This window comes from Camelus bactrianus, chromosome 3, assembly GCF_048773025.1.
Source record: "Camelus bactrianus isolate YW-2024 breed Bactrian camel chromosome 3, ASM4877302v1, whole genome shotgun sequence".
NCBI classification, from domain to species: Eukaryota; Metazoa; Chordata; class Mammalia; order Artiodactyla; family Camelidae; genus Camelus; species Camelus bactrianus.
Genome location: NC_133541.1, coordinates 11,565,512 through 11,588,954, shown reverse-complemented (window position 1 = coordinate 11,588,954; position 23,443 = coordinate 11,565,512). Strand labels below are relative to the sequence as shown.

The window sequence follows — 23,443 nt, the reverse complement described above, 5'->3', positions numbered from 1 at the left end:
TGAAACTAGAAGAAACACCTGTGTGATAACATGAAAATAATAGGGTTTACTTATTTATGCTTGGCTGACCAAAGAACCCTTAGAAATGGCTGCTGAAAAATAAAGTGTTGAGAAAAGTAAAGTCAAAGGAAAATAAGGGCTAATAAACGAAGATGGTAAATTTGGCTTAGAGCAAAGCTGGGAATAGACCCCAGGCTCAAAGACCAAAGTTCCTCCCTAGGGACCAGAGCAGTGAGAGGTGTACGATTAGGTACAACATTCACAGGAAAATAAAAGGTCCCAGTTGCTCAGGAAAACAGTATATTTTTGTTTTAAAGTGATACCATGGGGGAAATTCTGTTGTGCGTCCTCTTAAAAGGGAGGACGGGGAAGAATCCTCACATGCTTTCTTGTCACAGTGAGTCGGTGAGCCTGTCCCGTAAAACGGCCGGATCCAGGGAACTGGGGGAGCGGAATGACTGCATCCGCCTCAAAAAACCCTTGACTAATATCGTTTTCATATTCAAGTTGATGGAAAATATGGGGCAGTGCAAATGAGGGAGATTTAACCCTGAAAAGTGTCTAGAGGAAAGACAGTCCGCACTGCTGGTTAAGGACAAGTCCACAGGCTTCGGCGTTCAGTTGCGGGGAGGTGACAAAGTTGACATGCTTTCAGGAAAGCTGAAGAGCCAACAAGACCATCCTTCAAGGATGTCTGTCCCACTGCATACGAAGGCAGGTTCAGTAGTAGCTGGAGGCAGGGCCACAGTTTTCTGTAGAAAATACTTGAAACTTTAACTGACAAGCCTATTCTGAAACTTTCCCTTGAAAAAAATTGTCCTAAGCAGGCATTATGAAACACTATGATCACAGCTAAATAAAATATCAGTGGAGCATCCTTTAAATGTCTACTTAAAAACAGAACAATTGCAAAGAGATTTTCCAACATAAATTTTTAGAAAAATTAGACGATCTGGTATTATGATTTAATTTATAAAGTTGTTGAATCAAGTCAAGTAAATGTTGAAGGATATTTGATACAAGAGAGATTTCAAAGAGAAATTGTAGTTAAAACTGCATTAATTACTTCAAGACGGGCTAGACACTGAAGACACAGAGGTATAGATCTGAGAATGACAGAAAAATAGATCCATGACTTAAGGAATCACCATAAAATAAAGCAAATATAGAAACAAAAGTGCAGTGAAAGCCGGGCGATGAGAGAGGAACATTCATTCACTTGGTTTCCGTTACTCCTGGAGGTGGAGAGCAGTGCCAGGGCCCTTCCATGTAGCTCATTTGTAGCTGGAATTTCGCTTCTGCTTCAGTGATGGGATCATTGGATTCTTTTAAGATACAATTCCAAGAATGAGATGCAGCCTTTAGCTGATATAGCACTGTGCTTTTCAACAAAATAAAAACAAAACCAAAAAAACCTCCCTGTGTGTAATTTTTCTTGTCCTCTACAAAAAAAGTATAAAAATTTCCAGATTAAGTCAAATGTATACATTACACTTGTGAAAAGTGAAGCAATTTTATCAATTCTGGGGGAAAATATGTCTCCCCATCAGAATATGGAATGCTACTTGGTCAAATGAGTTGCAAAAACAAAACAAAACAGAACAAAAGAAAACAAAAAAACCCAGAACAAAACGAAAACATTGAGGAGTGTGCAGGAAAATTAGATTGTCTCAAAATCTTTCCCCCTTTTGTCATCCAGATTAATTTATTCCTAGAAAAGCCTGGTTTGTGTGTTTATGAAGTCTGTCTTTCCCTCCCCACTTAGATACTTGGAGAAAAAACGACTTTGCTTTCCTCGGTTCTTCTTTGTCTCAGACCCTACCCTTCTGGAGATCCTGGGGCAGGCATCGGACACCCACGCTATACAAGCCCATCTGCTGAATGTGTTTGACAACATTAAAACCGTCAAGTTTCACGAAAAGGTTTGCCTGATTCTCATTATTGGCCAGCAATGACCATATCATGGAATCTCAGCTGTCTTCATTAAGTAGCTCTCCAATAGTGTTTACAAAGAATTACGTTTCTGTCCATTAACTATCAGCCAGTGACTTGAGAAAAAAACACCAACAACTTTGGGGCCCAATTTGCCTTCAGGATTATGTCATTTCTTAACATTCAGCGTGTAGATTTGAATAACAAACAGTTTAAATATGATTAGGAATGCGTCATATGTGGCATTCATGGCTTTACATGCCAAATTAATTGCTTAGAAATTCAACAAAGCAAAGAAACTAATTGCTCATCAGACAGTGCCTTGACTCAACAGAATCGCCGCAGTGACTTGACTGTTCTGATCAGGCTTCAGACGTTTTTCGGCATGATGGTCTTCCATGTTTTTCATCATTCTCCATTGAAAACGTTTTCTTTTCGTTTTTTAAAACACTCCCAACAATTTTCTAGAGTCACGGAAGAACTTGTATAGAACCCAAAAGAGGTCATTGCATGTGAGGGAGACTATATTCGCACAGCTGCCAGAAGATTTTGTCTAACCCCTTCAGCCCAGTTTCCCTACAAAAGTGACCCTTCCTGTTGGATAACAGATCGAGTTCCTCTTTAGTGCTTCGTACAAACCTCAGTATCATTTATTTATTCATCCTAGAATGCAATTTGCGTCTGTTGAGCAAATACCCTGGACTGGATGTTGTGCTTAACAGTGAGAACGTACCATCCTCAGGGAACTCGTGCTCTGGTGGAGTCTACAGAGTGCAATTCATGCGGTGGTAGAGCTGGTTCATTGGAAGCCATTAAAAGCCCCTTGCTGTGCGTCAGGCATGATGCCAGTCCTAGGGTTTCAAGGACGACTATGGCATAACCCATACTGATGTCATTTTTATGCAGTACAACATTCAAGAGAAATTTAGCAATTAAAATGTTGATATTTTTGGCTTGCTGTGCTTGTGTTGCACACAAGGAACATGGGAGTGCCCATTAGGGAGCCCTGGCCTGGGTGTAAAGGGTGTAAGAGAGGGCTTCCTGCAGGAGAATACAGTGTTTGCACTTATGTTCTGAAGGCGAGTGGAATGTGACCAGGCAGGTGGGGAAAGGACACGTGGTCTGGCCAGAGGAAGGGCAGGTGCAAGGGTCCGGAGGTGTGGCAGCCTAGGATGCCGGAAGGGTGGGTATGTGAGGGAGTGTATTACTTTCCTAGGGCTTCGGTGGATTAAAACAACAGAAATCTATTCTCTCACAGTTCTAGAGGCTAGACGTCCGAACTTAAGGTGTTGGCAGGGCTGGTTCCTACTGGAGGCTCCAAGGATGAATCTGCTCGGTGCCTCTCTCCTTGTTCCTGGTGGTAGTCAGCCATCCTTGGTGCTCCTTGGCTTATAGACACCTCACTTCCATCCCTGCCTTTGTTTTCACATGGCATTCTCCCTGGGTGTCTGTGTCTCTGGGTCTCAATTTCCTTCTTCTTCAAAGGACACCTGTCATTGGATGAGGGTCCACCCTCATCCAGGATGACCTCATCATAACTTGATTACATCTGCAAACACTCTATTTCCACAGGTTTTGGTGCTGAGGACTTGAACATATATTTTTGGAGGACACATTTAAACCGCGACACAGGGTGATGGGCAAAGGGAAAAGGAGGCATGGACCAAATTCCAAAAGGCCAAGTCCATCACACTCAGGCACATACTTCCTCATGAACATGACAAAAGGCATAGGGGGTTTTAAGCAGCGCAGTGACCTGATTTGTGTTTCAGAAGGATCCTCTGGCTCAGTGTAGGAGGTGGAATAGAATGGGGCAAGGAAACCAGTGTCAGAAGTGATTGCAAAGTCAGCATGGAAAAGGCTGAGCTGACACAAGAAAGCCCTGATGAGGAGGGTGGGTGGAGAGAAAGACAGGATAGATTGAATGGTAAAAATCAATGTTTTTTGTAGATCTACTGGATGTGTGGGTTGCAAGAGGAGACTGAATGACCCAGGAAGTTCTTCCTGATGGTTTGCTTAAATCCTTCTGCTTTAGCATCAGGACTTCCTGGTCCTGGAGTGAAGCTTCTCCCCACCTCATTGTACACTGAAGATAGTTTGAACTTCCTCATTTTTAGCTTCTGTCCATAGCAATTACTTCTTAAAAATAAATAGCTTGCTTTTTCTTGTTTTGTTCTTGTTCCTGTTGTAGGATTTCTACAACCAGGGGCAGATCCTGATTTTGTGGGTTCTAAATCTTATACAATTATAAATATAGGTTTATATTCAGGGTTTGTGTAAGCGAGGGTCCTTGAAGCCTAAGGCTCATTAGCTTCTTCGTAGATCACTTCTGTGGACAACTAAGGAGGATTTCATTAATACAGACTAAGTCCGAGCCCGAGGGAACACCATTCCACTGATGAAAGAACAAAACCAACAACAAACATTTGTATTTATTTTATGGTTTGCATCACAGCCTTCCCTTGGTATCTGTTGGGAGGATTTGTTCCAGGACCCCAGCAGATACCAAAATCCACGGATGCTTCAGTCCCTTATATAAAACGTTACAGTATTTATGTATAACATACCCTCGGTCTCTAGATTACTTATAATACCTAATATAATGTAAATGCTGTGTAAATAGTTGCCAGCATGTGGCAAATTCAAGTTTTGCTTTTTGGAACTTTTGGAATTTTTTTTTCCCAAATATTGTCCATCTGCTGTTGGTTGAATCTGTGGATTCGGAACCCGTGGATACAGAGGGCCAACTGTGTTTCAGTTGGCATGAGTAGCCTGTGAGATGCGTAGGGAAATAGGGACTAAGGAAGTAGGGCAGACATGATTTTTAATGACTGATTAGAGGCAAGAAATTTAGTCTCAGTGGTGTGCCTTCCAATATTGCATGGTCGGTGAATAGCAGGGCACTGTTTGAACTGTATTTTGGAACTCCAGATACTCCAAATGTTCTCATTATGCCATGGAAATTAAAGTGAAATGACCAGACTAGGAGCTGCGTTTGAACTAGAAAACATGATGCGCAACCAAGGGCTCCTGTAAAGAGCACAATGTTTAGTATCAGATTGGAATTACCTTGTAAGATGTTCGCATTGATCTACTGACCAGGCCTTTGCTGCTGTCAGCTGAGAAGCTTGTGGGGGGAATGACAGGCTCTTAGAGAAGTCATCTGGGGACACTTCAGACATTTTTTTGATCATCACATGTCTATCAAATATTTCTTATAGAAAACAAGTTTATCCTCTCTCAAATATAGACTATTTGCAATTGATTTAGTATTCCCTTTTCGATTTCATGGATAGCTTAAAAATGTTTTGGAATTGATTTTGTATCATACTTTGCCTTTTATTTTGTATTATGTAGCTTAATTTTCTACGGAAAGGATAACATTGCCAGGAGGGCAATGGAGGAATTTATTCTTTATAAAAATATAGCTTTTTTATTTGGGTTTTCAACACAGATCTATGATTGCATTCTGTCAATTTCCTCTCGAGAGGGTGAGACGATTGAATTGGATAAACCCGTGATAGCAGAGGGCAATGTGGAAGTTTGGCTTAATTCTCTATTGGAGGAATCTCAGTCCTCATTACATCTTGTGATTCGCCAAGCAGCTGCAAATATTCGGGAAACAGGTTTCCAACTGATCGAATTTCTTTCTTCCTTCCCTGCTCAGGTCAGTGTATTGAAATTGGGAAGTATGTTTTACAGGATAGCCATTATAGACTACAGGCATTGTCTATTGCAAACTACGCAACTGCCTATAATTTAACTCTGGAACAAGATTAAGATTTCCATGAGGATTTGTTAAACATAAATAAGCTTAAAGATTTTAATTATTTGATGTGGTATATTATATATGTGTATAGTTTCAAATATATGTATTTGTGCTGTAGAGATATTTGATAGATTTCCTTTAACTTAAAATAATTTTTTCTTACTGAATCTCTTTAGTATATAAATCCTAAAAACGTACTGAATGTATGCTTTACCAGAAAAATGAGAAATCTATTTCAGCATTAAAGTACAGAAAATATTTCTTAGTCATGTGCTCAATAGAGATTTTGTGGGCATCTGCTAAGTGTTAACCCCGTGTTAGTTTGGGGAAAGCAGGTTTAAGACATATTCTTTCCCTGCCAGTGCTTAAACTCTGTCTAGGGAGAGATAGGACTTAAAATGAAAAAAGAAAAATTGTAGACACATCATGAGGCTGTACATATTTAATTGTCAGGTAAACGATATGAATGGAGTTTCCACAGGTTTCAAAATAACGTACCAAGATGATGCAATCAAGGATGGCTTTACATTTGCATAATAATCACAACTGATCACGATATTGTAATTTCTATTTAAATGTCTTCATATGCCATACGCACTCAGAAATCCTTTTTTATTTCCATAAGGTTGGATTATTAGGAATTCAAATGATATGGACACGGGATTCAGAAGAGGCCCTCAAAAATGCCAAGTTTGATAAAAAAATCATGCAGGAAACCAATCAGTCTTTCCTGGTGCTACTGAACACGCTGATAGACATGACAACAAAGGATCTGAGTTCCATGGAGCGAGTTAAATACGAGACTTTGATTACTATTCATGTGCACCAAAGAGATATCTTTGATGACCTGGTAAATGCTTTACAAACGCTGTGGCGTATACAGAAAAGCAAATACTAGAACCTGTCTGTGTTTACCCACTGGAAATAGTTGGAAAGAATTCAAAAGAAAAGGTCGAATTCAGGCGAAGAATCATCTTCATGATGAGAGATTGTCAGATTTTCCTTTAGACGAGATTTCAGTTATATTCCAATGATCTCTGCTAAGGTGTTATGGAGGCATTAGACTTCATTTTAAAATTCTTTATGTGATCATTTTTTAATGCTGAAATGTCACGGAGCACCCTGAAAAGGTTGCGTTTGTCTTGTGCTCCTTTTGGTTATTAAACTTGAAGACTGTTAGTTTCGAGCTACAGAAATAATAAGTAATGTTGCTGGTAGAGCTACTTAGCACTTCCTTTAAGGCTTTTTATAAATCACATCTTTAACAAGTTTTGCTACATTTCATGTCATTGATTGCAAATGGCCTTTCCTAATATAGTTTGTGACATTCAGGTGTCATGCAGATCTTCGCCTTTAAAGAAAGAACAGGGATGGGAAAGAGAGTTTAGTAGCTGTAGAAAATAGGAAATGTGGAAAGAAATGAAATGTGTCCTCTACTCTAAAATACAACATTAGATAAGAGGCATGAAGCTCTTATTTTCATAATAATTTTCTGGATTGTGTCTCACCCCATTATGTAAAAAAAGATTATGAAAAATTGGTTCTGATGTAACAGAAATAAAGGCAGCAAATTCAAGCTGTTATGTGCTAATCTCCTCTCTTAAGAATTAAGCACACCGTTTGCCTCTTTGAGAAATAAAGGGCTCAGGGTAATTTTAGATTTCTTATTATTGGTCAAGGAAAAACGATTAAAGTGGCTTAAAATTTTGGTTAAAAAAATTCAAACGAAAGCATTACTGGACAATAACCTGCCATTTAGATGTTAGAAATTCTGGCCTGCTACAAGTCCTTGGAAGAATAATGGATGGATTGGAAAAAACCCAACAATGCACTTTGTTATAATCATAAGAGATGCCTTTCCCCCCACCCCCAAAGAGATTGTTTATTTCTATCTTTGTAAGCCCAAACATGTTTTTCATAGATTGTATTTCATGGGTAGCACTGTGATATTGGGCATTTGAGGATGAAATTTAAGAAATGAACATCTTACTATTAAAGATCATGCTATTTAAATTGGGGGGGGGCAATTATGGGTTTCTCTTGAATTTTCCTTTTCCCACATCTTTGAAAGGATCTTTTTTGCTGATCAGTAAATGAGCGAGTTGGATGACGAGGCAGTTGGCATCTCCGAACTAGTTGTGTTGTCTTTGAGTTCTACTTGCTTCACATCACGACCTACCTGAATGCTAGCGTGTGTGGCTAATAAGTGGTTCTCACCTCAGTTTTCACACCTGCCTTTTGCATTTCAGTGTCGCATGCACATCAAGAGCCCTGCAGACTTTGAGTGGCTGAAGCAGTGCAGGTTTTATTTTAACGAAGATGCTGACAAGATGATGATCCACATCACAGATGTGCCGTTCATCTACCAGAACGAATTTTTAGGCTGCACCGACAGGCTTGTCATAACTCCCCTCACAGACAGGTGATGGAAGGATTCTGTGATTCTGCAACCTCTGTCTCCCTCACCCCAACATTTTCATTCTTTCCAGGCGCTCAAGGGATTTTGACTTACGGCCTCTTTAGGGTTTATAGCTTTTTTATATTAAAGTCTTTGAAAGTCAGTATTTTTAGGTTTACACATGTATCTTCACATGGGGTTTAGGAGGTGACTGAAGCGGACTCTGCTTCCTTTGCCTTCGGCCTCAGGGAGCGTAGGTTTACATGACCCCAGTGGGCACCAGATGGGGTAAGAGGGAATATGAACCACCACGTGTCAGTGGGTACAAGTCACCATGGGCTCTGAGGGCTGCTTTAGGGGACTGTGGCACCTGTTGTGATTACAGAGACAATTAAGATGGCTTTTTAGCAGGAAAGAAACTGAGTATGAATACTGGTGAAAAGTGGTGGAGAGGACATGGCCCTGAACACCTGGAGTTCTTCGTGGTACCCTCTGCCTGTTATTTACCAAGTGTGTTAGCTAGCACCCCTGCGGCTTCTCCGGTCTCAGTTTCTTCATCTCCAAGGGTCCTTCCATGACCAATTCTGTAATTCACTTAGTCCAACTTGAACTTTGTGGCATCAGCCAACTGTATATGTGCTGTTCAGGGATGCTTTGAGTGCTTATTTTGGACAAAATGGCTGAACGTTACAATCCGTTTTTGGTGTAAATAGAAACTGAAGCTGAATATTACTCGTTTTCACAGAATGAACCTCTGGGCTATTAGTGAGGTAGGGAGGGGACCCAGCACCGGGCCTGGCACTGAGTGAGTGTTAGTCATCATTAGTATTGTTAATGTGACTATTGTTTTTCTTTTTTTGTTTAGGATTTCTTTTTTCCTGAAGTATAGTTAATTTACAGTATTGTGTTAGTTTCTGGTATGCAGCAAAGTGATTCATTTTTTTTCAGATTATATTCCATTATAGGTTATTATAAGATACTGAATATAATCCCCTGTGCTAGCAGTAAATCCTTGTTGCTTATCTATTTTATGTATAGTAGTGTGTATTTGTTAATCCCAAACTCCTACTTTGTCCCTCCCTCTCTCTCCTCTTTGGTAACCATAAGTTTGTTTTCTATGTCTGTGTGTCTGGTTCTGTTTTGCAGATAGATTCATTTGTATAATTTTTTAGATTCCACATATAAGTGGTATGTTTGTCTTTCTCTGTCTAACTTGTTTCGCTTAGTGTGATATTTTCCAGGTCCATCCGTGTTGCTGCAAATGGCAGTATTTTATTCTTTTTTATGGCTGAGGAATATTCCAGTGTGTGTGTGTGTGTGTGTGTGTGTGTGTGTGTGTGTGTGTGTGTGTGTGTGTCTATCACATCTTCTTAAACAAATCATCTGTTGATGGGCACCTGGGTTGTTTCCACGTCTTGGATATTGTAAATAGTACTGCTATGAATATTTGGTTGCATGTATCCTTTTGAATTAGAGTTTTCCTCTTTTCTGGATATATGCGCAAGAGTGGGTTTGCTGGATCATACAGTAGCTTTATGTTTAGTTTTCTAAGTAAAGTCCATACTGTTCTCCATAGTGGCTGCACCAATTTACATTCCTACCCACAATGTAGAAGGGTTCCCTTTTCTCCACAGTCTCTCCAGCATTCATTATTTGTAGACTTTTTAATGATGACCATTCTCACCAGTGTGAGGTGATCCCTCATCGTGGTTTTGATTTGCCCTTTTCTAATAATTAGTGGTGTTGCACACCTTTTCATGTCCCTTTCGGCCATCTATATGTTTTCTTTGGAACAGTGGCTGTTTAGGTCTTCTGCCCATTTTTGGATTGGGTTGTTTGCTTTTTCAATATTGAGTTCATCACTGATAACACATTCCTTACCAACCTTTCCTTTCATTTCTCCTTAAGCATGTCCTGTAATCAAAGAGTCTGTAACTAAACCAAGCTCTCAACAAAGAAAAATACCTTCCTGAAAAATACCTACCATTATTGTCTTGGCGAGTTTTTCAGCGTTTTGGACTCAATGTTGTTTAAGGTTAAGAACGGAAAGCGTTTCTGGTTTCTGTGCCGTGAAATGCATCCAGAGTACTATGAATACTTAACAGTAACACTGCATGTTAATGAGTCCTCAGTCACAGGGTTGTTCATTGTTCATTTGGTGCCGTGATCACATTCTGCATCTCTGAGTCTGGTAGCTTACTGGGACAGGAGGAAGCAGACAAGAGTGTATGGCTGGACAAGCACAAGCCATTTATTCAACAAATGTTCATAAAGCACATGGTGCCTGGGGGTTAGGCAAGTAGCTGGGGGTGCAAATGTGAATTAGAGTTTGTTCCTGACAGCAGAGACCTTATGGCTGTTAGTGGGGAGGCAGGAAGCTGTAATAGAGCTGTGAAAAGGCCATAAAACCACATAAAAGTTCAAAGCCATCCATGAATGATGACATTTTTGAAAGCAGCAAAGAGACTGGAAAGGAAAGTGGAGAAGGGAGGGAGTGAGATACACATACATGTAGAAGGCTCTGGGGAGAGTCATGTCAACATGTACATGAAGATGCTCTGGCAGATCCAGGCTTGTCTCTGAAAGGCCAAGTCCTAGAGGGTGTGGGTACAGCAGAGCAGTTGGACTGAAGCCCCACCCATTGGAGAAAGTGAACGATGTCACCTGGCATGGCTGCCCATCTTTTACGTAAATAGTATCATTTCTTTATGGCAACTTAACAACTTGCTACTTCTTCAGTTTAAATGCAAACCCAAATGATCTCAGTTACAGAGATGGTTTGCAAGACAGAGCACCTGGGTGGCCAGAGTTCTTGGAGATTTAGCCCTTATCCTGAGAGTGTGGACATCTCCTAGATCTGGGCAACATGAGGACTTGGCGGCCCAATAGGCTGGCTCAAGTCTCAGCTGTCTCCCCGTGATTCTGAGAAAAAGTATCCCGTCTCTATGAGCCTCTCTCCTCATCTGTAAAATGAGGACAGTGACAGTAGCTTCCCCGCAGGGTTCGGTGGGGCTGAAGTGAGATATGTAGGTGGCGCTCCTATAGCATCATGTTAGCTGCTGTTACACAGACTGCTCTGCAAGGGGTGATAAAAGTTCAAGAGATAAGACCTGTGTTAAAAGGCAGAATCAAAGTGAGCTCAGGTGTCCTTCTGAGTTTACACTCACAGCATCTTTGGATCCAGGCTCTGTGTGCCTTCAGGGCTGAGTCATTTACTTGCCTTTTTTAGGAATCTGGATCCAATAAAATTGAGACCCTGGGGGCTTCCAGTGGGTGTGCTTGCTCCTCGTTCCCACCTTTCATGCTGGACAGTAGCTTTATTTTCTTTAAAAAAATTGCAAGTCCAGATGAATGCTTTCGAGTTTGGCCATAAGAAAGTCCTACCCCTTTTATAGCACTGGGTGATGCTGGAAAACTGAATAATTCATCAGCAAGTGATCATTTAATTATTTTCTTTCACAGGCATTCTTGCATTCTCTCACCAGAATCTTTTATTTGCTAATATCGTATTGTAATATACAGTAGAATTTATTGGCAGGTAAAGCAGATGCTCGGAGAAATAGATTTAAGGTGTGATTATTTAGCAATTTAAATCTCATGTGATCATTGTTGCCAAGTTCATCAAATTATCAACTCTTAGATTCAAAAGGGGATTGATCTACTTTAACTGTCTCCAATCTGTTTCCTAGAATACTATTCTTTAGATGTTGGTAGATTTTTGTGAAGAAGTTGCCAAATAAGTTTTGGAAGTGCTAGGTACTCTTTTTCATCCTTGGACATTGTCAGTATGCATTATCATAAAAAATTTTTAACCTTTTAAAGAATTTTAAAACTTACTTGACCATAGACCAGCCCCTCCTTTACCTCAACACATGTTAATATAAGGATAAGTGCATTTTAGAATGAAATTTTGGACATGTTGCATAGGGACAATGGCCAGGATCTTCCGTTTTTTAATTTCATGCGAGTTTCATTTCACTGTGATGTCTTAGAAGGGTCTTCCAGATGCGACTGGGATGGTTCTAGTGATTTCTCTATCCCTCAAGGTGTTATATCACATTGGCTCAAGCTCTGGGGATGAGCATGGGGGGAGCACCTGCTGGACCTGCAGGAACAGGCAAAACAGAGACCACCAAAGATATGGGACGATGTCTTGGGAAATATGTTGTGGTTTTCAATTGTTCGGACCAGATGGATTTCCGAGGACTTGGACGGATTTTTAAAGGTGAGGGTTATATTTTTTATTTGATGAGAAATTTAAGCTAAGGTGAACTACCTTGCTGAGATTTATTTTTCAATGTTTTAGTGTCATTTTCCAACTTTGTAAAACTTTTTGGAAAACCTGAATCTTACCAGCGTTGTGTGGGTCAAATGTCAACATCACTTGCCTTTGTAACGTTCCTAATTTATCACTGCAGATTGAGTTATTGTGTCACGTTGTGTGTTATTTTGGGGATGTTTTATGTATGATCTATTTGTTCAACCTTATTTTTGAACAAACTTATCTCTGGCTTGTCTTGGCAGCTGCATGATGCTCTTTTCCTTGGTTTTCCAAAATTATATACTAATTGGATTTTCTGTTTAATTTCCCTTCTAAGGACTGGCACAGTCTGGATCCTGGGGCTGTTTTGATGAATTTAACCGCATCGACCTACCAGTTCTCTCCGTTGCAGCCCAGCAGATTTCCATCATTCTGACATGTAAAAAGGAGCGTAAAAAGTCTTTTATTTTTACTGATGGGGATAATGTGACTATGAACCCTGAATTTGGACTTTTTCTGACCATGGTAAGGAACCACAAGAAGAGCTACGGAACTTCAACCTTCTTATCACAGTTTTCCTGCATCTCCCTGGTCATGTGTCACTTATTTTCTATGAATGGAAATTGGGATTGTAATTTTCACTCCTGCTTGAAAGCCTTCAGTCTTAAGTAAAGCTCATATCAGCAACTCATAATCTAGTCTCTCCACTTAAAAGGAGGGTGAGGTACATGAATGAATTTCCCGGTTGTCATTCCAGATTTGCTGTCTGTGCCTAACAAATCTTTTAATATCATGTTGATGTGTTGCGCTTGTTCCCTGGTGACGGTATCATTCATCCTTGGGTTTTCTTTTCTGTACAGAATCCTGGCTATGCTGGGCGACAGGAACTCCCTGAAAACTTGAAGATTAACTTCCGCTCCGTGGCCATGATGGTCCCTGACCGACAGATTATCATAAGGGTGAAGCTGGCTAGTTGTGGCTTCATTGACAACATCATTTTGGCCAGGAAGTTTTTCATGCTCTACAAGCTGTGTGAGGAGCAGCTTTCTAAGCAGGTGTGATGTTCTGAAGGTCCCTATGTGCGTAGGCATGTTTGAATGTTCTATTCAGTGGAATTTTCTCATTTAAAAAATTGCAGACAGGGCTTATTGGCAGACTACTTACTTCATTTGATACAGAGTAGAAAGTAATACTACACAAATAATTTTAATACATTGTTTTATTAAGTACATTTGAAGAAATTAATATTTACGGCATAGGAATGAAGCAAATACTATCTGAACCAACAAAAAGTCAAAGAATTATGGATATTGATAGTTGCTCTTTATTCCACCTGCACATTAACGTGATATGTTTTATGTTTCTTCATGGTTTTGAGGAGCCTCTCCATCCAAACGTCTTTCAATCTAGGTTATTTTAGCTTCTACCCACGGGTTCAACTAAATTATATTTGCACTCAAAACCTCCTTGGTTTCTTCTGCCCATTGCAGCCTTCACCCACTCATTGTTCTCTTTTCTACGCTGTTTCGTGTATGTAGAGAAATCCCCCACACCACTGACTTCTGCCCTCTTCTCTAATTCACTTCTGCTTCCTTCGCCCCTCCTGCCCTTGTTCACAAGGTCATCGTCAAATGAAATGAGTCCATGTGTACAATACTATTGGCCCCATGCTGATCCCTCGGGGAACATTCTGTGAATCTCACTTTGTGCCCGCAGATTTAACGGAGTCTAACTCTGATAGGTTTTCCATGATTAATTCCACCAGGCAGCCCTTTCAAGTTATTGTTACTCGTATGCAATTTTGCTCATATTTTTATTTTATTACCATGATTAGAACTTAAACTCCTGGAAGGCAGAAACTCAATCTGAATATTTTTGTGTGTTGTATCCTCCAAATGATTAGCTTTAAGTGAGGCACACTGCTCCTAATTATCTTAGCAGATAATGTTTTTTTCTTATGGGTTTATTTTTTACAATGGTAAAAAATATGTAACATTAAATTTATCATCTTAACCATTTTTAAGTGTACAAGTGTACAGTTCAGTAGTGTCAAGTATATTCACGTTTTTGTGAAGCAGACCTCCGTAACTTTTTCCATTTTGTACAACTGAAACACTATACTCATTAAACAACAGCTCCTGCCTTTCCCTTCCCTCTGCCCCTGGTAACCACTATTCTGCTTTCTGTTTGTATGTATTTGACTACTTTCAGTCCCTCAGATAAGTGGAACCATACAGTATTTGTCTTTTGTGACTGGCCTATTTAACTCAGCATAATGTCCTCAAGTTTCATCCACGGTGTAGCTTGTGACAAGATTTGCTTCCTTTTTCTGGTTGAGTAACATTCCCATTTACGCACATGCTGCATTTTGTTTATCCATTCATCCGCTGATGGGCATTTGGACTGCTTCCGCCTCTTGGCTGTTGTGAATAGTGTTGCCATGAACATGAGTGTGCAAATTATCTTTTTGAGACTCTGCTTTCAGTGCTTTTGGACATAACCCCTGAAGTGGGAGGGCTGGGTCACATGGCAGCTCTATTTTAAAATTTTTGAGGAATTTCCAGGGATATTGTTTCCTATAGTGGTTGGATAATTGGTTTTTAATTATTCACTTTATATGTGCTGAAATCGGGCATGATTGAGCTTTTATAAATATATATCAAGGGAATAACAAAGCTGGGGGTGGGGTTGACATTCTGATTTGTCCTTATTCTCCCCTGACCCTGGGTGATCGTGGAATGTAGCTACTTTTCTTTCTCCTCAATTCCCCTGCCTTTTAACCTTATGTGATGGTCATGAGTGAGGTCAGAGCTTAATACTGTTCGGAGTTTTAGCTTTCAAGATATGAGGATATTTTCCTATGGATGATTGATTAAGAAGAGGCTCGGGGGGACATGTATACTCCAAGAGGAAATTTGTTCCTTCCTCCCTGTCAAACTCTGTCTAGTAGTTCTGATCTCAGGACTTAAATTAATGATGGTTCAGGAGCGGACTCTTGGGTATTCTCCATTTGCTCAAAAAAATCTATTGATAAAAATGTTTATTGCTCCACCCACTGTACAAGTTTTCTAAAGGAAAGTCAGGGTTTATTCATTATTGCAAATGGGTCTTCTGCCAAATCTGTACCATTTTCATGGGTAAGTTAATATTAGAAAATAAACCCCAGTGTTCCTCTTACTCTTCAGGTACATTATGACTTTGGTCTGCGTAACATTCTGTCAGTTCTGCGAACACTGGGAGCAGCAAAAAGAGCCAGCCCCACGGATACAGAATCCACAATTGTCATGCGTGTACTACGAGACATGAATCTTTCTAAACTGGTAAGAGTCACAGATGGAACTGTTCTGCCCACTTAAATATTAGTTTAACTAACTGAGCGCAAAAGAGATTTAGAAATATTTATTTAAAATGCTCGCTTAAATTCTTAATTATCAGATAAAGCGCCGGAGAACACAAGTTTAAATTAATCCTTTTTTCAGAAGTACTTTTTGTGGTGACTCACATTTAGCCTAACATATGCCTATTCTGATAGAATTGAAACGGATTTTCAAAAATCGCCATGTTACATTTCCAAATACCTTGAATCATTTTTGTGTTTTAGAGCAAAAATCTCGCCTTCTTTAAAGCAGATCTTGGCAGGAAATTATATGTAAATTTGACAAGTGTGTAATCATTTCACACTCTGATTTCACGGTAGAGACTGACAATCAATTGTCCAGTATCAGTGGATCTACGTATGGGGTGACAGGGTGATACATTTTTATTTCAGTATAAAAACAGAAACCAAGTTCTAACTCATAAGTTTGCCACTATATCTCATTTGAAAAAGTCTTTAAGTTAAAATTCTAATTTAAATGAGAAATTCTAGGTTATATAATAACTCCCCAAACTGGTTATTTGATGGAAAATATCTCAGGTAGGCAGTATTTTCTTTCCTTCTATTCCACTCCCCACCCCCCCATCTTCTTCCTCCTTCCCTTCCTCCTTTTTAAAACTAATTTTTGATTTATGGGCAACATGATGAAAATATTTTCAACTTCAGAACCAGTGATATTTTGTTAATTACTGGCTGTGATACAGTAATCTCGGCTGAATTGGGCATTTTCAGTTGATCTGACATTGTGCCAAAATAATTGGAATGATTTGCCTTTATTTTCTTTTTGAGATTGATGAGGATGAACCCTTATTTTTGAGTCTGATTGAAGATCTCTTCCCAAATATTCTTCTGGACAAGGCAGGTTACCCTGAACTGGAAACAGCAATTAGTAGACAGGTAATACATTTCACGGGACGTCGAGTACTGTGTCCATTTCATCTGAATTTCATGGGAACCTAATGGAGCTGGTATGGCCTAAATCTACAGGCTCCAAGAACACCACCGGCGGATGGGATGACTGCTTTGGGAGAAGTCATTGCACATCGTGAATGATAGAGGTCTTCCTTCCAGGGGTCTCCTACTATTGCACAATCATGTGTCCAGCTAGCCATGTGCTAGTGGCCCATGGTTACCGATGGCGAACATTCCACGCTGGATTCCCAAATGGAATGTGATGGGTCAAGAGGTGCTGGTGGGGCTTGGCCGGCTGCGTTGCCCGTGTGTGGCTTGGTTCTCTCTGTGGCCCTGGTGTTCACCACGTTGCTTTGATCTCGGGACTCCTGCCTCTGAGTGTCTTTGGCAATGATCTCATGTGGCTCCTCCGCTGTCACTCTTTCTCCCCAGGCTCAGGACCACTCGTGATTTCTTCCTTGGGCCCTGGGGATCCATCATGTCAAGTGTCTCGTGAGGTGTCTGGATTTCCCATGATACTTCGTGCAGCTTTAAATTTTTATAGTCTTCCTAGGAATGGAAATGAGTCATGAAAAACCTCATGCCTCAATTTCCTTTCCTACGGAAAAGAGCTTGGGAGAAAAAAAAGTTTGATAGAAATGGTTGATTAGCTCATATTTATAAAATACATTTCAATTCTTTAAAGAGATTTGTAATAAAAATCAAATATGGTATTATGTAGTGGATATTTTCCCTTTAAAAATCAGTGTATAAAAATCTTAATCTCCTAATCATGTAAAAGTGATAATTCATTTGCAAATGGCTTCTTCATCATTTGGCCAAATTAACTGTAGCACTGCCTACAAAAGCTAAATGTAGAGTAGTTAATGGGGTGACTTATGTTAGTGATTTGTAGCATATGAAAAATCTGAAGAGCAAATACATAGCATAAAATGATACATGGTTACTGTCCCAAAATTACTTAAGTAAAAATAAAAGCATCGTTTATACTGGATTTAAGCACAGCTGATGGTTAAAAGCATGGACCATAAGGCTGGATTTTCTGGGCTCAAATCTCTGCTCTATAACTTTATAACTAATAATCTTGGGTAAATTGCATAGCCTCTTTGTGCCTCAGTTTCCTTCTCTGTAAAATGAATGTATCAATAGTGCTAATCTCATAGAATATTACAAGTAGAATAGTGCTTGGTGGAGTAGATTCCATACATGTATTTGAAGGGTGGAGGGTACAGCTCAGTGGTAGACTGTGTGCTTAGCATGCATGAGGTCCTGGGTTCAATCTTGTGTATCCCCTTAAAAAAATAAATACTTAAATAAAATAAATAAATAAACCAAATTATCCCCCCACCGAAAAAAAAGAACTTCCATACATGTGTTTGATAGATGTCTAAAGACAGTCAGTCAATTTGGTATGCTTGAAATTACCTTGTTAAATTAAATACCATCTTTTAAATTAACAATTTAAAATGCATTTTAAATTCTTAAGTTGCTCCTAATATGTACATTCAATAACATGTTAATATGAATGTAGTCAATTCCCAAAGACAAACGCAGGTGTTTCTTGTTAATTTTCTGGGCTATCATTTTGATTATGTTAGCTTGCTTTTTGTCTGTGTATAGGTACTTGTTATGCACTATTTTAATTGTGGTAAAATACATACCACAAAATTTATCATTTAAAGTATTTTTTAAGCATACAGTTCAGTGGCATTAAGTACATTCACTATTGTGCAAATGTCACCACTGTTCATCTGCAGAATTTTTTTCATCTTCCCAAACTGAAACTTCATATGCGTTAACGGTAATTCCTCACACCTCTAACCTCACTGCATGTCTATACTTATTTTGAGCACGATGATGAGTCCTGATAGCTGTTCATATGGCCCAATGTGGGGATTTTGTTACATTTTCAGGTTGAAGAGGCTGGTTTAATCAACCACCCTCCTTGGAAACTGAAGGTCATCCAACTGTTTGAAACACAGAGAGTGCGGCATGGAATGATGACCCTGGGACCCAGTGGAGCAGGGAAAACCACGTGCATCCACACCTTGATGAAAGCCATGACAGGTAAGGAGGCTGCCACGCTGCATGACTCTGGGCAACACGTTTAAATAGTTGTGACACTTGTGAATGCTCCAAGGAGGACACTAAGGTAGATACGTTAATATATTTTTATAGGAGGGAATGCTGCTTTATTGAACATGGAGTACGTTTTAGAGATAACACATTAAATTAATGGACCAGAGGGGAAAAACAATTTTTCTTCAGCTTTATTGAGGTATAATTTTGACACATAACATGTTTAAGTTTAAAGTGTACAATATGTTGATTTGATTCATTTATATGTTGCAAAATTATTATCACCCTGGCATTAGCTACCACCTCCATTGCATCACATAATAACCATTTCATTTTTGTGATGAGAACATTTAAGATCTACTCTCTTGGAAATGTTCAAGTATATGATACGATATTATTAGCTATAATCACCATGCTGTACATTAGATCTCCAAACTTGTTAATCTTATAACTGGAAGTTTGTACCCTTTGTCCAGTGGCTTCCCATTTCCCTCACCCCCCAATCTTTGGTAACCGCCATTCTACAATCTGCTTCTCTGAGTCTGACTCTTTTAGATTCCACATGTAAGTGATGTTATACAATATCTGTCTTTGTCTGACTTATTTTACTCAGCATAATGCCCTCAAGGTCCATCCATGTTTTTACAAATGTCATTTCTTGTGGTTGCATACTATTCCATTGTATATGTATACCACATTTTCTATTCATTTATTCCTTGACAGACACGTAGGTTGCTTCCATATCTTGGCTCTTCTGAATAATGCTACAGGAAAAACATTTTTAAAAGTGACTTTATGCACTGTGCTGTATGTTTTACATGGCTTTCAAAATGATCGTGAGATGTGGCTATTACTAACCCCATTTTGTACAAAAAAGTCAAGGCTCAATTTTGGAAATGCTCAAGGTCAAAAAGATGGTAAGTAATGAGAGTCAAAATTAAGGTCAGGGTCCATTAATGAGAAACCCAGACTTTTCCCAGTATACCATACCATTTCCCAATAATAACTTGATACAAGATGCTACCTCTCAATAATTCCAATCTCAACTGTTAAATTCTATGTATTGAAAGATCTTCCTAATTACAAACTAGTTTTCCACCCAGAATCAGATACTTTTCTTATGGAGTGAAATAAATGCATTTAATTTCCAGATGTCCCTAAGCCTTACACCCAAGTCCTTAATTCGAGGTCATCTAGGGATCATGGACGTTGCCATGTTCATGATTATTCCTGTATTCTCTGGTTCTGATTAGACATCAATGACTTTCTTCCTAAACGTATTGATAGCCCTTAGCTGTGGCAGTTAAGTTCCAAAATCTCCCAGAACTTTGGCTGTTGGAGTGCATCCTACATTGTCCCAAAGGGAGAAGCTGCCTGGCTGGGTTTCCAGTCAGCTGGTGGAGCCCCAGTGCACTGATATTAAGTTGGTGGTCAGTGGCAATGGTGTATATTTGCTCTACTGACCTGCACTCACTGGATTTACTCTGAGTTTCCTCAGTTAGGAGGAAGTAAATTCTGTACATCAGGACTCTGCCAGGGGTCTGCACACTGAGATAGGGGTACGCTTTCAGCTGGCACAGACCTCCACCCAGACTGAAAGGTCGCACCCGCAGGACTTAGCATGTGGCTTCACGTGTGCCTTTAAGATTCTGTTTTGGGATTTTTTATGTAACATTAAAATGACATATTCTTCCTCTCAAATTATGCTTAATAATACTTTTATTGTTGTTATGAAGCTGCCTCCTGTCAACAGTAAACTACAGATGCACGTGGTACAATGACTTGAACAAAATGAGTACGAATATGAAACACTATGTGTACTGTGACTGAATTATGTAGTCAGTATGGTGTCTCTGGTTTCGGAGAAGTTCCTTGCAAAGATGAACTAATTATTAGACTACTTGCTGTTTATTAGCCTGTTCTTGGCTTTAGTATGTAGGGTAAACATTTGTTATGTTAAATAATCCATTGCTTCTTACTGAAAACTTTCATTATCCAAAAGATTGAGAAGGTTGGACTTCTACTAGACCCATGTATGTTACTTGTTCCTTTATTCATCGTGTATTTGCTCATCAAATATCTTTGATGTTTTGTACTTTGAGTTTTGTACTAGAATTGGAAAAACAGGCATGAAAAAAAATGGCCATGTCTTCAAGGAGTTTACAGTGTGGTTTAGTGAAACAGGTAACTGTAACTCAGCATGGAAGACTGGACGGGAGGACGACTTGGACAGTTCTCCTGTGGGCAGAGGCAAAGGAGATCTGAAACCTTTCCAAGGAATTCTAGAAAGGCTTACAGAGTGGGTTCTACTTCACCTGAGGTTTGAAGGTTGAGCAGCAGATGGATAAAAGGCATTCTTAGCAGAATGAAGAGGCAGAGCAGGTAGGAGGGGACTGGCGAGAGCACGATACACCTGGAGAAGTGCTTTGGCGTGGAGGAAATGTCATGTGTGTATGCGTGGGGTGAGGGAGATGAGGGGCTGTAGCAGATGCCCTTGGTGCCCAGTGCCACATCCCTCTGGCCCTTCCCTGCTACAGATGTAGCTTTTGGACAGTTTCTCCCCCAAACACCAGTGCTGTCTCCTGGTTTTTCAGCCCTGTGACTTTCCTTGAAGCTAGGGAACTGGAAGAAGGGGCTGGATGGAAATTAGTACTTCCGAGGCAGCCATTCCCTCAACCAGTGGGGGGAAGAGCAAATGTCCCATCTCCTCCTGTCTTTTATGGGACACTCCATCTGTGACCAGCTCACCAAGGAGCCCTTTATGGGTTTTCTCTCCTTTCCTTTCTCACTCTTTTTTTCCCCCTGAATCCAAATTCCCAGTACCCATGTCTTTGTTTGAGGCTTTGCTTCCAGGGAGAATTCAAGTTAAGTGTGGATGGCATGGCATAGAGGCTTTGTAGGTCATGCTAAATATCTAGATTTTATTCTGTAGGTGATTGGAAGCCAGAGAGCTGGGGAGTGATGTGACTAGCCCTGTGTGTAGAGGAGCACCTGGTGGCCATGTAGAGAAGAGACTGCACGACAGGAGAGGCTGTCTAGGGACCTCCATAAGGAGGTGACAGCAAGAAAAGGGCGGTTGCGTTAGGACAGAGTCCATGAAGACAGAGTGATCAGGACAGTCAAGCAGTGCCTAGGAAAAGAATTAAGAGGAATTAGTTTAACCAACAAGTTAAAAGTCAAGCATTTTTTTCTTATCAAGCTCTTATAAAAATGTTATGGTATTTTAAATGAAAATGATACAATCTACCTATAACTGTAATGAAATAATTTTTGATGATTTCTCTTGTATGGGCAACAGACCAAGTCCAGTTTTCACCTATGATGCTGTCATACATTTGAAGAGTTTGCTGCCCTTTTGTAGAGTGTGATTAGATTTAAAAAAATGTGTTCCCAGTCTTCTGGATGTCATTTACTGAAAAAGCTGAACTGTGATTAAGCTGAACTTTAGCATCTTAAAATATTGCAAATAATTGCCCTGATTCTTCTTGTGATTTTGAAAAAAGAGAACTAAGATCTAATTTTCTTTTTCTTTCTTTTTAAATCTAATTTTCTAAATGGGTTTTCGTTTCCAATGTGCACATTTATGTCTGTGTGCCTGTGTTTGTCCATCTTTCCACACAGTATGTAATATTCTAGCATCTGTTTTTTTTAAATTTATACCTTAAGCCTTATTCTTTGATTTTTTGCTTATTAACCACAGTCCCCTACATACAGAATCTGTCTTATTTAAGAGTAGTTTTAGGGATTGAAAGATTTGAATGCCTTTTTTTGAGACTGGCCACCAAAGAAAAATCCTTGATTCCTGTAACATTAGTTTAGCTGATTTTTTTTCCAAATGGCCAAGAACATATCTCAGCAAATCTAAGTGATAGTGATATTTCTAAGTGATAGCTCAGACATAAGATTTAATTTAATATACCATAAACCAAAAGATTTTTTGAGCTGTGACATTTTGAAGAACTTCTAGATTGTATTAATCTCTTCATCAATTCCAGCATGGTATCTTTTTTCTCCCCCTTATGTAACATACAGTTTTCTTTTCCAGAAGATAAAAAAGTGCTTTAGTCAATAAGATATAATGAGGCTAATTATGATAACTTGGAATGCAGTAAGGCATACATTTTGAATGATTAATTTTGCATTTCTCACACTTTGAACACCTGCTGACAGTACACTGCCGATGGGTGCAATGCTGCCTAATGATGGTTCATTCTGCATCTGAGTTGTTTAAAATTTGGATTTACTTGGTACAGATTGTGGAAAACCACACCGGGAAATGAGAATGAATCCCAAAGCGATTACAGCCCCGCAGATGTTTGGTCGGCTTGACGTGGCGACGAATGATTGGACCGATGGGATATTTTCTACTCTTTGGAGGAAGACGTTGAGGGCTAAAAAAGGTAGAAATGAATTGCAAGTATTATTTTTGACATGTACTTCTAAATAAAAGCCTTGGTGGCTATTTAAAATTAGTAGAGCAACTGTATCACAGGAGGAAATGGGCTTCTTTGGGAAGAAAACTGTGTACATCAAAGATGAAGCCTGACAAATTATTCTCTTTAGATGTACACTGGTGTTTGGTTGTTGTTTAAACAAACTCGTTAAGGGCTAGTGGTTCACTCTGAATATTCTCTCACTTATGGGCTCTGTAAATTGAGCCCAGTGGTCCCAGGAGGTAAGCTCAGATGGGAGAGGGGATATCAACTCTCCTCTTGT

General features: G+C 39.6%; 1 protein-coding gene across 1 annotated transcript in view; it reads left to right on the top strand.

Moving 5' to 3' along the window:
- DNAH5 (dynein axonemal heavy chain 5) overlaps nucleotides 1–23,443 on the top strand; it is a 193,974-nt gene that overhangs the window by 70,018 nt on the left and 100,513 nt on the right. Inside the window, exons 32-42 of the mRNA XM_074353814.1 lie at nucleotides 1,766–1,922; nucleotides 5,387–5,599; nucleotides 6,327–6,551; nucleotides 7,951–8,123; nucleotides 12,146–12,324; nucleotides 12,698–12,885; nucleotides 13,221–13,415; nucleotides 15,546–15,680; nucleotides 16,526–16,633; nucleotides 18,562–18,715; nucleotides 22,981–23,127. Coding sequence (XP_074209915.1) covers nucleotides 1,766–1,922; nucleotides 5,387–5,599; nucleotides 6,327–6,551; nucleotides 7,951–8,123; nucleotides 12,146–12,324; nucleotides 12,698–12,885; nucleotides 13,221–13,415; nucleotides 15,546–15,680; nucleotides 16,526–16,633; nucleotides 18,562–18,715; nucleotides 22,981–23,127 — 1,874 coding nt within the window. The remainder of the gene's footprint in view (nucleotides 1–1,765; nucleotides 1,923–5,386; nucleotides 5,600–6,326; nucleotides 6,552–7,950; nucleotides 8,124–12,145; nucleotides 12,325–12,697; nucleotides 12,886–13,220; nucleotides 13,416–15,545; nucleotides 15,681–16,525; nucleotides 16,634–18,561; nucleotides 18,716–22,980; nucleotides 23,128–23,443) is intronic.